The 15861-nt window shown below is 43.7% G+C and overlaps 1 protein-coding gene across 1 annotated transcript in view; it reads right to left on the bottom strand.

Annotated features, from left to right (window-relative positions):
* Window positions 1-13002: 13002 nt before the first annotated feature.
* LOC132341423 (transcription factor BTF3-like) overlaps window positions 13003-15861 on the bottom strand; it is a 36375-nt gene continuing 33516 nt past the window's right edge. The window contains exon 6 of the mRNA XM_059872988.1: window positions 13003-13421. Coding sequence (XP_059728971.1) covers window positions 13393-13421 — 29 coding nt within the window. The 3' untranslated portion in view covers window positions 13003-13392. The remainder of the gene's footprint in view (window positions 13422-15861) is intronic.

Raw genomic sequence — 15861 nt, 5'->3', positions numbered from 1 at the left:
CCTCCAGGGGCAGTCGATCCCGGTGCCCCAGCAGGACTGTAGGAACAAGCAAGCTGGAATGGCAGAACCTCCTGGCAGGCAGAGGGTGAAAAGCTAGTGAGCACAAATATGGAGCAATGGTGGAGGTAAGGTGGGGATTGGGCAGTAGCACTCCAGCTCCTGAACATAGTAAAAGGCTCTGTCCTGGTTTAGGGCAAATTTGGGAGAAAACCTCCAAAAGGGGGCCCCTCCAGAAAGCAAACCCACATGGCCCCTCCCCCCAACCAGTTCGGGAAGGATTCCTGGGAGAGAAGTGGAAAGAACCTGTTTATTTAACAGACACAGCATGCCCCAGGACACAAAATGAACAATACCGGATGACACCACTCTTTCACCACTCTGAAAAAGATGACAGATTCAGAAAGTCTCTCTTGGGGGTGGTCGCTCTGTTATCGGTCCCTCTGGTGCTGGGGTAGCTGCTGCAGGCCACATGGTGCAAACTCTCAGTGTTTCCCAGGTCCCAGTCTAGAGCAGGTTCAAGTAGGTCCAAAAAAGGGAAAGGGAAAACAGTCCAGGAAAAAATTTGGACTGCTTAGCTAAACTAACTAATGAGCAGAAGCAGAAAGCAAGAGCAAAGCAGGGGCAAAGCAGAAGCAAGAGCAAAAGCAAAGCAAAAAGCCAAGCAAAAAGCAAAAGCAGCACTATGTACTGTCCTGTCTCTGTGTCCCACCAGCTGTGGGGGAGCGGCTGGTAAGAAACCAAAGCAAAACATTCACTCCTCAGAACCAGTCTTGAAGGCACAGAACATAATATCCAGCATAAACAGAACAACAAATGGGGATACAAGCATCAAAAGGTCACCCTAGGACAGGATGATGTGGTGCTGGCTCAGGTTTCCCAGAGAAGCTGTGACTGCCCCATCCTTGGAAGTGTTCAAGGCCAGGTTGGATGGGGCTTTGAGCAACCAGCATGATTGCCCTGGATGACCCAAAAAATCATCAGGTATTTCATATCTTCTCTACACCAACTTGCCCAAGATTTTTACTGGTTGTCTTTTTAAGACCTGACAACCTGGGAAACAGAACTTGTGCATTTTGCCCCAGGTTCACAGAGGGGAGGGGCGCTGAGTCCCTTTAAAAAGTGGGAATGAACACGCGCAAGTCGTTTTTCATTCTCTCTGGGCTGCTGAGAGGGTTTACCTGGGGCAGGTCTCCTAGTGGTGACCTGAGAAGCTGCATTTTGCCATCCCGGTGTGTTTCAGAGTGAATTTCACTGTGCCTTTCCCCAGCCACCACACCAGGCTGGGATGGACAGGGCAGGGGCCACAGGTTTTGGTGCCCAGCGAGTCCATTTTCTTTCCTCTCCATTGGGGCAGTGACCCAAGACAGTAGCACTGACACCAACTGAGTCCAGCAGGTGGCAGGAGGAGGCAGCAAGTGGCAGAAGTGACCTCACATACATGTACCGCTTCTTGGGACAGCCTGACCTGGGGCCCTATATTTTGGTGCTCAGCAGGACCATTTATTCCCCCTGCAATGCAACAGCAACTTGGAACTGGGGCACCAACACCAACAGGGTCCAGCCAGGCTGAAAGGGAGCAGGAAGGCTGATGCCAGCACCCCCTATCTCCCACCAGAACTGCTTTGTAAGCTCCTACCTTCACTTTGTTGTTGTTGTTGTTCCAGGGAGATGGTTGAGCCAAGCAGGGCTTCTCTGCTGTTATAGATGAGTAGTGAGATGGTTGGCTCTCACAATTAAGGGGTGAACATTATATCTATGTTAAGAGAAGTTTTATAAATGTATAGTTATGTTACTACAATGTGTTCCCCCCCAGTATTGTTATCATGGGATGGTCTTGGTAATCTGGACATTTGGGAAGGTTGGCTTGTTACTATGGTAACACCTGACCTCCAATCAGAATGTAAGAAAGTGACTTCTACCACTGGACAACAAGGAAGGAGTTGACTGACAAGGCTCTAGGAGGGGCTAGAGATATAAAAGGTGAAGCATCCATCTTAAAGATGAGCCATGTGGCTGGCAGCCATGGGGCAGGGGGCTCCCAGTACTGTAATTTTTCCTTATTTAGTACTTTTGTTGTATTTTTTGCTAAGATTTAATAAACCTTCAAAATTTTTTAAAGTTTCTCACATCTGCCATACTGTCTTTGTCTTCTGTTCCATGTGGTTGGCTATGGCAGCTGCCATCTTGGGAGGAGGGGCTTCTCCACCATCTTGTTTTCTTTGTTCCTGGGGAGTCCACGGGATTCAGCACCTTTGTATCTACTGGTTATTGCTGTTATCTTGGTTGTTGCTGTTTTGCTTTTTAGTAAACTGTTATTTTTTCATTTATATCTTCTTACATTTGTCTTTCCTTATTGGTAAAAGGGGAGTGGTTAAAGCTAAAAGAAAGATAATTAATTTTGGAGTCTCTGCCCCTTATAATTGTCTTAAACTAAGACAAATTTAGTGCCCAACTAAAGTGGCTTGAGACAGAAAATGAAAAAATAACAATTTTGACTGAAACATTTATATATTGGGTACAGAAATCCCTGGTCACCATGCTACTTGAGCTATTCATGGAGGTGTGGCACCTAACCTTGTATATGTGTCTAAATATGTGCAACCATTCGCCTATGATGGTTCTCTTTTTCAGATCAGACAGAGGAACCAAGATTACTTTGTTAATACACTCTGTGCTATCAGTTTATGTAAAGATACCATCAGAGACAATGAAGTATGTTTGGTATATGTATTTGCTGCTGTTTGCCTGTCCTGGGCTGGGCTGCTACTTCTATGGGTTTATTAATAATCACACCTAGCCTGTTGGGAGAACAGGAGAGGATGATTTTTCCCAGCCTTTCATCTCCTTCTCCCCTTTTAGGTCTGATACATCACATTTTGAGAAATTTAACTTCCCTCTGGATGTTGACTCCATATTCTTGTTGCTAGTTCTGCTATGTCTCCTCCATATAGTCTACAACATGTTTAGAGTCAGGGCTGAGATTTCCAGGGAGGTTGCCCAGAGATCTAACCAAGGGGTGGGAAATCCTAAGTGGCATGGAATGTGGGAGGATATGGGCCAGATTTTGAAGAGGTACTCTGCTCCATTAGTTTGTAAGTTCCCCCCTGAACAAATACAGAACCCCACTAAGGTAGCGGAATATTTGAAAGAAAATTGCAGTGGTAGTTCAAGAGAGGGACAGCTTATTGCACTGTGCTGGGCCTTGGCTAATGCTTATCGCACACTGCTCAATACCGTACAGCAGCACTTACAGCCAGAGGGGAAGGAGAACAAATCTACAGACACCACAGTCACTCAGGATGCAGTTAAACCAGATGGGCTGCCTAAGCCAATAGCAGTTGCCCCTGTCCAAAGGAGGAAATACAAGACCAAGTCTGTTTGCCTGGTGGATGATGATGGGGAGGCAGGACCCTCACAGCCAGCAGAGGAATCAGTCAGAAATAATGACCAAATTCCTATCCTTAGAAAGTCCACACAACTTGTGGAAAGACCTCACCCAATGAACAGACAAATTCATATTGAGCTGGTTGATCTGAGTCTGGGATATCACAGGTGACAGTATGATTTTGGACAGTACTGATGTGAGGCACTTGGGATCTTTGTTGAGGGATGTGGGTATTGACCAGGGGATAGTGAGGAGGCCAGAATCTCACTCTGGACATGACTCTGAACAAGTGCGAAGGAGAGATACCTTTGCCAGGAAGACCTCCAGCTGCAGCAAGGCCCTTGGAAAACCTTGAAGCATCATCCAGAAGGGAGGATATGTCTTATCCCCTTGGAGGGACCTCCAAAATGTATACCCAAGGAGGAAACAATAGCCAGAACTGGAGCAGCCCTGCCTCTAACCAGGTAGAGGCCAGGGAAATTCGGGTCTTTTGGACTGTGTGGATCCAATGGCCTGGCACATCAGAACCACAAAAATACAAAGCTTTGGTTGACACTGGTGCACGATGTACTCTGATACCATCGGGACATGTGGGGGCAGAACCTGTTTTCATTGCTGGGATGACAGGGGGAGTCTCAGTAGTTGACTCCACTGGAAACTGAAGTGAGCTTGACTGGGAAGGAGTGGAAAAAACAATCCATCATGACTAGTCCAGAGACCCCTTGTATCATTGGCATAGATTAGCTCAGGAGTAGGTATTTCAAAGACCCAAAAGGACATTGGTGGGCTTTTGGGACAGCTGCTGTTGAGGCAGAAGACACTAGACAGTTGAATACTTTGCCTGGTGTAGCAGGGCATTTCGCCCCCACAAGAGCTTATTTGTTGCTTGTTAACTGGTGAAATAACTCAAACAGGACAAGTTATCTTTTACTGAGTTATTTTGGCACCATGGAATTAATGCTTCCAGCGGCCAATAAACATCTTGCTGTGGAAATGAGATCTGGAAAGATAAGCTGGATTTATCACTGACAGACATCTCACTTTACAAGCTATAAAAGCTACACCAAGCTTTCACAAAACAGAAATATTCTGCACATTCCCTGGAAATGTGTGGAGTTTCTCCCCAAAGCAGGGACGCCTACTTTGTGGTTACTTCCCAGAGGTTGAGTGAAAGGACTCTGTATACACTATAGTCATTTTGGTATTATGTTAGGCTCCTAATCAATACTATTTCTTTGCTAGCTGTAATAAAGGTACCTTGATATTGCGCACTGTTTATGTAATCTACTAGTCGTTCTTTTTGGTTTATATTGTGTAGTAACTCTAATTAAGATATTTTTCTGTTCTCTCCTGTCTGTTCAATAAATAAGTAATTTTATAATAGACCTGATCTGCCATCCTTAGAACTTGCGTGCCAGAGTGATTTCTTAAATTGAAGCTGTTGCCAAAAATCTGAGGCTGAGGCAGGACTTGTCTGAAGTTCCCACTCATCTCGTGACACCTGGTCATTCAAAGGACCCTTCTGCTGTAGGACTCCTGAGGGTTGAAGAACAGCAGATACCAATTGCTACTGCAACAGTCCATCGTCAGCGATACCGTGTGAACTGAGACTGTGATTCCCATCCATAAGATGATCTGTAAACTGGAGAACCAGGGAGCGGCCAGCAAAATTAGCTCACCCTTCAATAGCCTTACATGGCCTGTGTGTAAGTCTAATGGACAGTAGAGACTGACAGTGGATTATTGTGGCCTGAATGAAGTCACACCATCACTCAGCCACTGTGCTGGACATGCTGGAACTTCAATACGAACTGCAGTCCAAGGCAGTCAAATGATGCCACATTTGACATGGCTAATGCCTTTTTCTTCATTGCTTTAGCAGCAGAGTGCAGGCCACAGTTTGCCTTCACCTGGAGAGGCATCCAGTAGACCTGGAACTGACTGCTGCTGATGCCATTTGGGTTTTGCCTTTTTTTCTCTTATATGTTCTCTGTATTCTTCACACATATATTTGTGTGTAGCTCATCTGCCAGCTCCCTCATCACCCTGGCATGGATCCCATCTGGTCCCATAGATTTATGAACATCCAAGCAGCTCAGCAGTTCTCTGACTGCCTCCTTCTGGATAACAGGGGGACCGTTCTGCTCCCTAACACCATCTACCAACCCAGGAGGACAGTTGTCCTGAGGAGAAGCCATCTTCCCACTAAAGACTGAGGCAAAGAAGGTGTTAAGCACTTCCGCCTTCTCCTCATCTGCAGTTACTAAGTTCCCTCTCTCATCCAGTAGAGAACAGTGGGTCTTACCCTTCCTTTTGCTGTTAATATATTTGTAAAAACATTTTTTATTATCCTTTACAAATGTTGCCAAATTAAGTTCAAATTGAGCTTTGGTCTTCCTATTTTTTTTCCTACATGCCCTAGCAACCCCCTAAAATACTTCCTGAGAGACCTGACCATCCTTTCAAAGATGGTACATCCTCTAGTGACATCACCTAAGTGAACCAATAGAACTTGAAACATTAACATGTCCCTGCAGAGGTTTATGGGAGGGAGGATCTTCTCACCCTAACCTTAGAGGGATGTTTCTTTCTGCCCCTCCAGGGCTGAAGTGTTATAGTCCCAGTGGTAGGCCTCCAAGCCTCCATAACTCCCCCTTTTTTGTTTACTAAAAAGGCCTCCACTCTGGACCTCTGCAAGCACTTAACGAAACACAACAACACAATCACCAGAACAACAATGATAAACAGGGTCCATAAAACAGTTTTAACTAAAGATGAAATCTATCCCTATGAGTCGCCAGTCTTTAAACAGCTTGGAGAGCCAGTCATTGTCACCTTCCGTTTGTATTTTATTTACTTTGTCTTTTAAGAATTGGATCCTTCAGTGTATCGACTCACTGTGATCTTACAGGTTGAAGCAACACATGCCTTCAAACTCTTGACAGCCATGTTCGTGGGCGAGCAGCAGGTAATCATTGGCTGCTCTGTTTTGCAAGGTAGCATGTTGAACTGTCTCTTTAAAGTGATGGATGTAGCATTGGACTGCTTGCTAATCCAGCATTCTAAATGGGTTAAATCCCCCAGAGCCTTTGCTGCAGACAGCCAAGGTAGAAAAATGGAGGCTGCAACTCTTCCCATAGCTCCAATTCTTAATTTGGTCATCACAATTTTTGCCAAATTTATACAATGATCTCTTTTGGTAGCCTGATTTAATCCTTTGGTTCTTTAGTTGTGTATTCAAGCCTGAAGGTCCGGTGGTCCCAGTTGTCTGCCGGGTTGTAGTCCTTATGGATGTTAATGGGGGAGCTACCTCACCTTCCATTGATGGCATCTATGGTTACTGGCCACTCATTGATGGGCCTCCCCACCAAATATGTAAAGAATGGGTCATCGGGGTTTCCCACAGGCAGGCACATGTTGTCTTGTTTCAAGGTCCTGGCTAGGGTGACCCAAACATTGTGGGTGGGTTGAGGGATCACCCAGGCAAAGGTATGAGGCATAGCAAGGAACATCCAAATATTTACTGCAGTGACAACAATTGACAGTCCTTTGGCCATAGTTGGCTTTGGCCGTTGGGGACTTGGGTGGCCTGAAAGTAAATAAATAATAAATTAAATTAAGGAATAACACTTGTTTGACAGTCTCAAAACATTAAATATAGTTTATGAGGGTGGTAATGCCAGTGCGATATTCATGGGTCCTGACTGGTATCGTTCTATTGGTCTGGAAGGTCCTGGCTGGTATTGTCAAGATGATGTGGATGGTCTCCTTTGGGCTTCTTTTTCTGTCTTTTCCAAGCTTCTGCCATTCTTTCTGTTGGTTTGTTCTGATCTTTTTCTGGTCTTTACAATGTTGATTTTGCTGCTTCTAAGAATGGCTTTATGTTCTTTGCTGGGATCCACCATGGGCCGGCCACTGTGGAAACACAAGCATACCCTCTCCCCCAGGTTATTAATGGAAAGCGGCTCATAATTTGTTTGGTCTCTGGGTCTTTAATCAACACAGGTGGTTTTTCTTTTAGCTGTGAGTTGGTCGCATTAGTGAAATGCCTGATGATCAGGGCAGTAGGCTCCATAAATGAATTGTTCAAAAAGTTGAAAACATAAAGAGCCTTTGCCAGTCTCTCAATGGGAGAATAGGTCTGGACTCCCCCTCTCTGTTCATCAATGACCCTTTTGATGGAATGGTGGGCCCTTTCAATGATGGACTGTCCTGTAGGGTTTTGTGGTATGCCTGCATTATGCCGTATACCCCACTGATTTAAGAACAGATGGAACTGGAGTGAGCTGCAAGCAGTGCCATTATCTGTTTTTATCTCCTGTGGAATGCCCAAGGTGGAAAACGCTAGTAAATAATGTTTGATGACATCTTTTGTCTTTTCCCCAGTGTGTGCAGAAGCAAAGACTGCACCAGAAAAAGTGTCTATTGACACATGTATGTATTTCAATGGCCCGAAAGGGGCATAGTGAGTCACATCTGTCTGTCAGAGCTGGAGACTCTGCAATCCTTTCGGATTGACTCCCACTCCAACAGATGGAAGGGCATAAGATGGACAATTAGGACACATCCCTATGATGGATCTTGCTTGGTCCTTGGTGATTTTAAACATCCTGACCAAGGCAGGTACATTTTGATGAAAAAATTGGTGGCTAATCTTATCCTGTTTAAAAATATCGGGAAGGGCGTTTTGGGCTACCATGGCTAGAGCATCCGCTTTCCTGTTTCCCTCTGCACTGAAACCAGCAAGGGTGGTATGGGACCTTGTGTGCATAATTTAATAGGGATGTTCCCTCTGGAATAAAAGATAAATTAAACGGGACAGTAAATCAGATAATTGGGGATTAAGGATATCTTTTAGAATCAAATTTTCAGCTAGCTGCACTATGCCATAGACATAAGACGAATCTGTAATTAAATTACCTCCCCTGTAACAACAAAAAGATTCTAACAAAAGATACACAAGAGACATGAAAGGATTACCTTTATCCAAAAAATATGAAAACAGGGCAAGGACACAAGAAGAAATTGAAGACACATATAGTGACTATCTGACTTCAGCAGTACTTACGAGGAATTTGTTTTAAATTTTTAAGTGGAAGATCTATTGATAATTTCTGGAAGTAAATCCATGGATATTATTGTATCCGTCTACCCTTTAATGATTTGGTTGAGTGTGAGAAATATTTTTAAAATGTGAAAACAAAACATTATCTTACAACAAGTATGGACTTTAATGTTGTGAGCACTGAATGAAAAATAACTACACAGTTAGGGTGGTCCTTCAGCTTGTGCTTTGTAATCATAAAGCTTGAGGAAACGTAGGAAATACAGGTAGGAGGAAGAAAACAGACTATTGTCATTTCAGACCAGCTCATATTTCTAATGTCTCAGAGACAACAGATTATAACTAAACTCAGCAATTGGAAGAGACATAAAACCAAACCAAACAAAAAAACGCCCTTGCAAGGAGGCCATTTCACCTGCACATCTTGGGCACAAAAAGTAACAGCAAATAGACAAAATGTGGGTGCTTTTAAAGGTGAATACTAATATGGATTTCAGATAGTTAAACTATACTGAAGTAAGAACATTTACTTTACTGAGACTGCAAAGGCCAGTTTAGAGATTCAGAAAAATGAATGTTTATTCAAAGGTTTCCGACAAATGACACATGCAAATTTTACTCAGGTGTATTGGTTTTACATGACCTGGTTTTTGGTAGCAGGAGACCACAGAGGTGGCTTCTGTGAGAAGCTGCTAGAAGCTTCCAGCATGTCCCTGATGGCTCTGAAGATGGACATGCTGCTGGCCAAGGCTGGGCCAATTAGAAATGATGGTAACGCCTCTGTGATAACATATTTAAGAAGAAAATAAAAACAAAGGTTGTGATGCAGTTGTAATTTTCCAGCCAGAATATGTGAGAGGAGAACAACATGCAGACACTAAAGTCAGTGAAGAAGGAGGGGAAAGAGGTGCTCCAGGTGCCGGAGCTGAGGTTCCTCACCATGGTGAAGCAGGCTGTCCCCCTGCAGCCCATGGAGGACCACAGGGGATGCAGAGATCCACCCGCAGCCCGTGGAGGAGGAGCCCACACTGGAACAAGTGGATGCCTGAAGGAGGCTGTGATCCTGTGGGAGACCCATGGAGCGAGCGGCCCTGCTCCCAGGCTGGAGCAGCCTTTCCTTGAAGGACTGCATCCTGTGGAAGACTGACCCACACTGCAGCAGTCTGAGGAGGACTTTTGCCCATGGGAGGGACTCACGTTGCAGCAGGTCACAGGGAGCTGCTGCTCATGAGATGGACTCAGGCTGGAGAAGTTCAAGGAGAACTGTCTCCAGTGGGAGGGACCCCATGGTCTCACAGTGAAGGGACGACTCTCCCTGAGCAGTGGAAGAAAACCCCCATTCCCTGCCTCCATGTGCCACTGGGGTAGGCGGTAGGGCTGGGAAGGAGGGAGAGATGAGGGGAAGGTGTTTTTAAAGGCTTATTTTACTTCTCATTATCCTGCTCTGATTTTGTTAGCAATAAATTCACCTTAAATCTCCAAGTGGAGACTGTTTTACCCTTGATGGTATTTAATGAGTGATCTCTCTCCCAATCCTTATCTCAACCCATGAACTGTTTGTTAAAATTTTCTATCTTGTGTCCAGCTGCAGAGGGGTGAGTGAGAGGCTTTTGTGGGTACCTGGCATCCAGCCAGTGTTAAACCATCCTATCAGGCTAATAAGACACCAAGGTAAATATATATTGCAATACATACCTTGACCGCAATACATGTTTTCAAATAAGTTATATCTCTTAACAGTTAAAAGGACAAAAAATGTGCACAGATTCACACTGATGTATAATTAGCTTAAAGGTAAAGTACTGTGCTGATTTGGGCTGGACTAGAGTTGATTTTCTTCATAGTAGTTGGTATGGGGATATGTTTTGGATTTGTGCTGGAAACAATGTTGATAACACAAGGATGTTTTAGTTATTGGTGAGCAGTGCTTTCTATAGCATCAAGGCCTTTCCTGTTTCTCACACTACACTTTGAAATTGTCTGATCCTGAATGCTTTAAAGATGGCTCTTAAAAAGTGGCCAGCACTGATGAACCCCAGTACCTTCAAAAGCAGATTCCCAGGAGACCTTACTAACTGGCTCCTTTAGCAGCCTGAAATCTATTCTTCCCACATCCAGGGTCAAAGTTTCACTGGCAGTTTTTCTTCTGTCATTGTCAACAATTTGAAACTCAACTACTTTGTGGTCATTGTGACCAAGACAGCCATCAATCACCACTTTGCCCAAGTCCCTCTCTGTTTACAAACAGATCTAGGAGGGCATCTTAGTCAGTTCCCTTAGTATCTGCACCAAGAAGTTATCTTCAATGTGCTTCAGAAATTTCCTGGACCTGTTTGTGTCTGCTGTATGATGTTCCCAGTTGATGTCTGGGAAGTTAAAATCACCTATTCTTTGATTTTTATTTTTACTGCTCCTTGTTTATGTAGTTGCTTCCTTTCCCTTAAAGGTGGATTGTCACAATGTCCTAGTAGAGTTTTTGCAACGGTAAGGTACTTGTCCTAAAAGTCTTATACACCTAAATGTATCAACCCAAAATGGGCAGGAGTTTTCCTCCCTGGTTCAGAAAGCCAGGTCTCAAAAGAAAAAATGTCACTGACCTAGGTCTGCATCTGTGGGCACAAATAATGATCCAGACAAGGAGAGCTGAGCTGCTCCCCAACCTTGTGCAAGGAGTGTATTTTGCACTGGACAATGATGAGGCCTGCAGTCCATCTGAGCCCTTCATCCTCGTGCTTGTTTATTGACATGATGGGATGTAATTTGTAAAATCTTCTTCTCCTGTTAGACTAGTTTTGGCTTTAGCTCTAGTTTGTCTTGAAGGCAGACAGTAATAGTGTCAGGATCAATGAATTAGGCTATCTTATTTGGCACAGGAAAACCAAGAGGCAAAAAAGTGACTCTTCGCTCTTTTTGTACTCATGCTGCCTTCATTTTGAAAGCTTTGAAATAAATGTCTGTGGTTCCAGAAATTAACTGAATCCTAGCATAAGCCCAGCATTGCACATGTAGCATCTCCTGTAGTGTCTTCTGTGTTTATGGGAGAGCTAGTAATTTCACAGGTATCTAGATGTAAGACTCCTTCAAGATTTCAATTTCAAAATGTTCCATAGAAGTACTTAAAATAAGCATTCTTGCCTACTCTCCATTTATAGGCTTAAAAATTTTCTTTCTCTTTTCTATCTGCCTATTCAAACCAGAGAACAGATCATCACCTCCAAAACCCATCTGCCTTATTGAGTGAATTGTTTTTGCATTATATGAGGGTTTTACCTTCTGAAGGAATGCAAACTGCCTTTCTAGAGTGAATTTATTCCTCTCCAGCTTTATTAAATGATTCTGCAAGACAAGCCAGAAAAAATAGTACAGCCCTAGAGACTTGAAAAATCATTGAACACTGAGCAACTTGATTCTCAACCTGTTTCTCTGCTTTAGTTCAACAGGTTATGAAGTCTCAATTTAGGGCTATTTCAAAATACCAAGGATTAATGTTTGGCTCTTCTGCAGATATCAACTCTTGGCTTGAAGATTTGGACTGCTTTTTAGCCTTATAATCAGCGAAAGGGGTTGCTTGTTTTGTAACTTCACCTCAGTTCAACTATTTGCTAATTTTAGTTGAGCTTTTTAATATGCTTCCTCTTCTTTCATTCTTGCTCATAGAAGTATGTGTTATCCTTTTAAATATATTTTATGCAATTTTAGAAGTCAGTTGTCATGCATGAAAAACTTAGTGAATAAAGCCTGTTTTGACCATTTAAATGTTCACAGTGAGTGATGCTGTGCCAAGTGTCCTACTTGATCACATAACTGAAGAATTTTTTTAGATATTGAGGTATATCACCATAGAAGATGTTTTTACAATTAATAGGACCAAAATGTGCACCATGTGTGATTGCTTTTAAGATCTTCAATTAATATTACCATGCCAGCTTTTGGCTTTGTCTGATTTTAAAAGTTAATAATAAATTAAGACTGTGATGATAGTTTAATTCTTATCAGATTTCTTTCCACATGCTTCTGCCTTCCTGTTGTAGTCCTGAAACAACTGGGCTCAGCGTGTCCTAAGTAGGCATTTCTCTGGTATAAGGAGTCCAAGTGCAGAAGACCCAGCTGCTAAATATCTTCCTGCAGTGGCTGAAAAGCAGACATCAGCAGTGTGGGAGGAGAAGCCAGAGCCTACTGCATTCCAGCCTTCTAAGTGTGGTCCTTTGGATCTAGTGCAGCTGTTATAAGACCAATTGCAGATTTGAAATAGTTTAAAAATTGGGCAATGTTAAGTGATTTCCTGGCACTCCTGCACTTAATCAAAACTACGCCGAGAGATGGGACAAGTGATAAGATCTTCCCGACAGTACATATGGATGGCCCATGAGTTCACATATGTTTCCCTAATCATTTAGCCACTGTGTGCACTAGAGATGACACAGGTTTCTTAAGTTTGGAAAGACAGGTGTCTGCTAAGGAAGGCAGGAGCCTTCCCTGAAATGGAAAAATGTAAACCCCCTCCCTCCGAATTGTTATAAATTTGAAATTAAGGGGCTCTCAAGCAAAAATATAGGAGCAGGAATAACAGTTCTTTATTAGGGAAGAAAATAAAAAGATAAAATAAACAATGAAGTAGACCAAAGCAACACTGACAGAGTCAGAACCCAACCTGACACCCTGTTGGTCAGGGTGTTGGTAGCAGTCCAATTGGAAATGTGGCTGCAGTCCTCCTGGAGTGTCAGGGGTGGTTCTGTTGGAGCAGGGATCCTGTAGAAGGGTGTAGTCTTCCTCTGAAGATTTAGTTGAAGAGGCAGCTATTCCTCTGGGAAATCCAGTGGAGAAGCCGTGCTGGTGTTCTAGAATCTCTAGATTATATCTAGGTAGGAATGCTTGGCTCCTCCCTCTGGGTGGAGCATCTCACAATAGGATGCTATAGTTCTTATCAGTCATGCAGTGACATTCAATAGCCTATTATCAGCAGATGTCTCCCTGGAGGGAAGATTGGTTGAGGAAGAGATAAGGAAAACTGCCCACTTAACAGAAGACAACTGCCATACAGATGGCAAATAGAATACAATTTGCTTGGCAATCTAGGACAACAGGTAAGTTACTAGATGACTTCCTAGTATTGTGTCTCTGCCATATTTAGTTTTTCTATTTGAAAATCATTCCATAGACAAATGAAATTAATATTGCTTGAAGTATGTGTGCTGTGATCCTGACCAAAGGTACTGGAAGGCTGGGAATAAACCAGATTACTTCTTTGGTTCAGAGACAGAGAAATAATGAATTCAAAATGCTAACTATGTTATTTCAAAGTCACTGATTATACAATAGGGGAAAAAAATCTAAACCTACATGGATTAGACCTGACTTTGTGGCCAAATTTCTCTCTGACTTTGTACTGAAACTTCTGTGGTATATAAAAGGTGTAAATCAGGTAAGAATTAACCTGTGAAAGGTGGTTTATGTGAGGGCCAAGCAGCAGATACATTTCCTTCCGGAAGATGAAGTCTTAAATGGAATTAATCTTAAGGAAGCGTGAGAAATGATGCTCACTTTTTAAATTTCAAAGGTTTATTAAACCTTAACAAAATACAACAAAGGTCTGAATAAGGAAAAATTTCAGCACTGGGAGCATGAAACTAAACCTCCATGTGCTCAGCTCTAAAATGGCTGCTCCATCTTTTTATACACCTGATGTTGCATCAGGTAACCTTAACCCCTCCCAAAGTCCATCAGTCAACTCTTCTTTGCCATCCCTTGGTGGAGGCTACTTCTTTGCAACTTGATTGGAGGTCAAGTGTTGCCATGTCGCACCTTCTAGTAACAAGCCTGCCCTCCCCCCAAATGCCCTGACTACCAAGGCCATCCAGTGACAATACAAAGGGGAGAGGAAAGGGGATTATGGGGAGAACAAATCACAATAACATAACTATACATTAATAAAACTTAAAATACACATAATCTTGATCTCTTAATTGCGAGAGCCAATCATTGCATTACCTATCTATAACAGAAGACATGTTAAAGGGGGAAAAAAAAGTAACTGATCTTGCAGTTGTTGGTGAAATCCTTGCTACATTTAAGTGCCTATTATTTGTCTCTTAGGCTTTGATACTCTACTCATATTGTATTAATTGATTTTTGGTGAGCAGGGAAGAAGCCAGTCACAAAAGTTATTTTTCTAAGAGAAGCTGCTAGCAGCTTCCTCCGTGCCTGACAAAACCAATCAGTGACTAGTTTTGAATATTGACACCTTGTTAAACCACTAGAAAGCTGAACCCACCTCTATGAACACACATGTTAAAAACTAACAAACCCCAGGAAACGCTCTCTTACTTCCAGCGTCTGAAAAGAGAAGTTCTTCCTCCCCCCTGGCCCAGTGGCTGGGTGGGGGAGGGGAGGCCGCTGGGCCTCCAGCCAAGGTAGGGCCAGGCCACAGCTGATCACATCTTACCAACATTAAGTGCCGCCTTGCTGCCAGCCTGGGCCAAGCCAGGGTCCGCTGGGCCCCAGGAGTGGCTAGGGGCTGGGCCAGGCCTCCTCGGCCTCAGCCTGGTGGGGGGAGCCAGGCTGGGCCCCAGCGGCTTCCAAGCAGGAGGAGGGGAAGCTATCAGCTTGCAGCTGAAATTTAATGAAGCAGGGGCCAGAGACCAGCCATGTGGCGAGAGCGGCCACCGCCGTTCTGGCCGGGCCCCCTGAAATCCTGACACAGCCCCCCCCCCCCATGTGGCCTGAAGATCCATCATTGCAACTGCTTTGGCCACAGTCCAGCGGGGATCATGTGACCATCTGCAGGCCCCGGGCGAGATAGTAACTCTTTCAGTGTACAGATGAAACTTGCAAACATCAATTCTCTCTCCTGAGTGAACGAAAAGGAAAGAGTGAAGATAGAGAGAGAACAACGTGAGACACGAAGGTCAGTAAGAAGAAGTCAAGTCTCAGATGGGAGGTATTGAGGAGATGTCTCAGTCCTGGGCTGAAATCCTCTTATAAGGCTATGGAGAAGACATAATTGATACATCAGACTTTTTCCCTGTAACTCATTGAAAAGTATGGGGGATGGAGTGATCAAATTGTAGATACGAGCAATGGCATCTATGTTAAAGCAAGCAAATTTTGAAGTAGCTGTGATCCCATAAGAAGTTTGAACAGAGAGAGAGAAGAGTGATGAAGACCCTTTGCCCCAGGGAAAGAAGAAGACCTCTGTTCCCAGAGTTCTCAGAGATAGACAAAGAGAACCTTTGCTCTTGAACAGCTCATCCTTAAAATAGTACCCCATAAATTGACATGGCCCATGGACGCAGGTGTGGGAAGGCTGCAAGAGATGGGAGGAACTTCACAATTGCAGATTCCTGGACATCTGCTATCCATAAAAATTAAAAGCCACGAGAGAACTGTTTTCTTGTGGAGAAGTCTCCATGGC

This window comes from Haemorhous mexicanus, chromosome W, assembly GCF_027477595.1.
Source record: "Haemorhous mexicanus isolate bHaeMex1 chromosome W, bHaeMex1.pri, whole genome shotgun sequence".
In the NCBI taxonomy this organism is placed as follows: Eukaryota; Metazoa; Chordata; class Aves; order Passeriformes; family Fringillidae; genus Haemorhous; species Haemorhous mexicanus.
The sequence above is the reverse complement of the archived record's forward strand: the minus strand, read 5'-3'. Positions and strand labels throughout refer to the sequence as shown.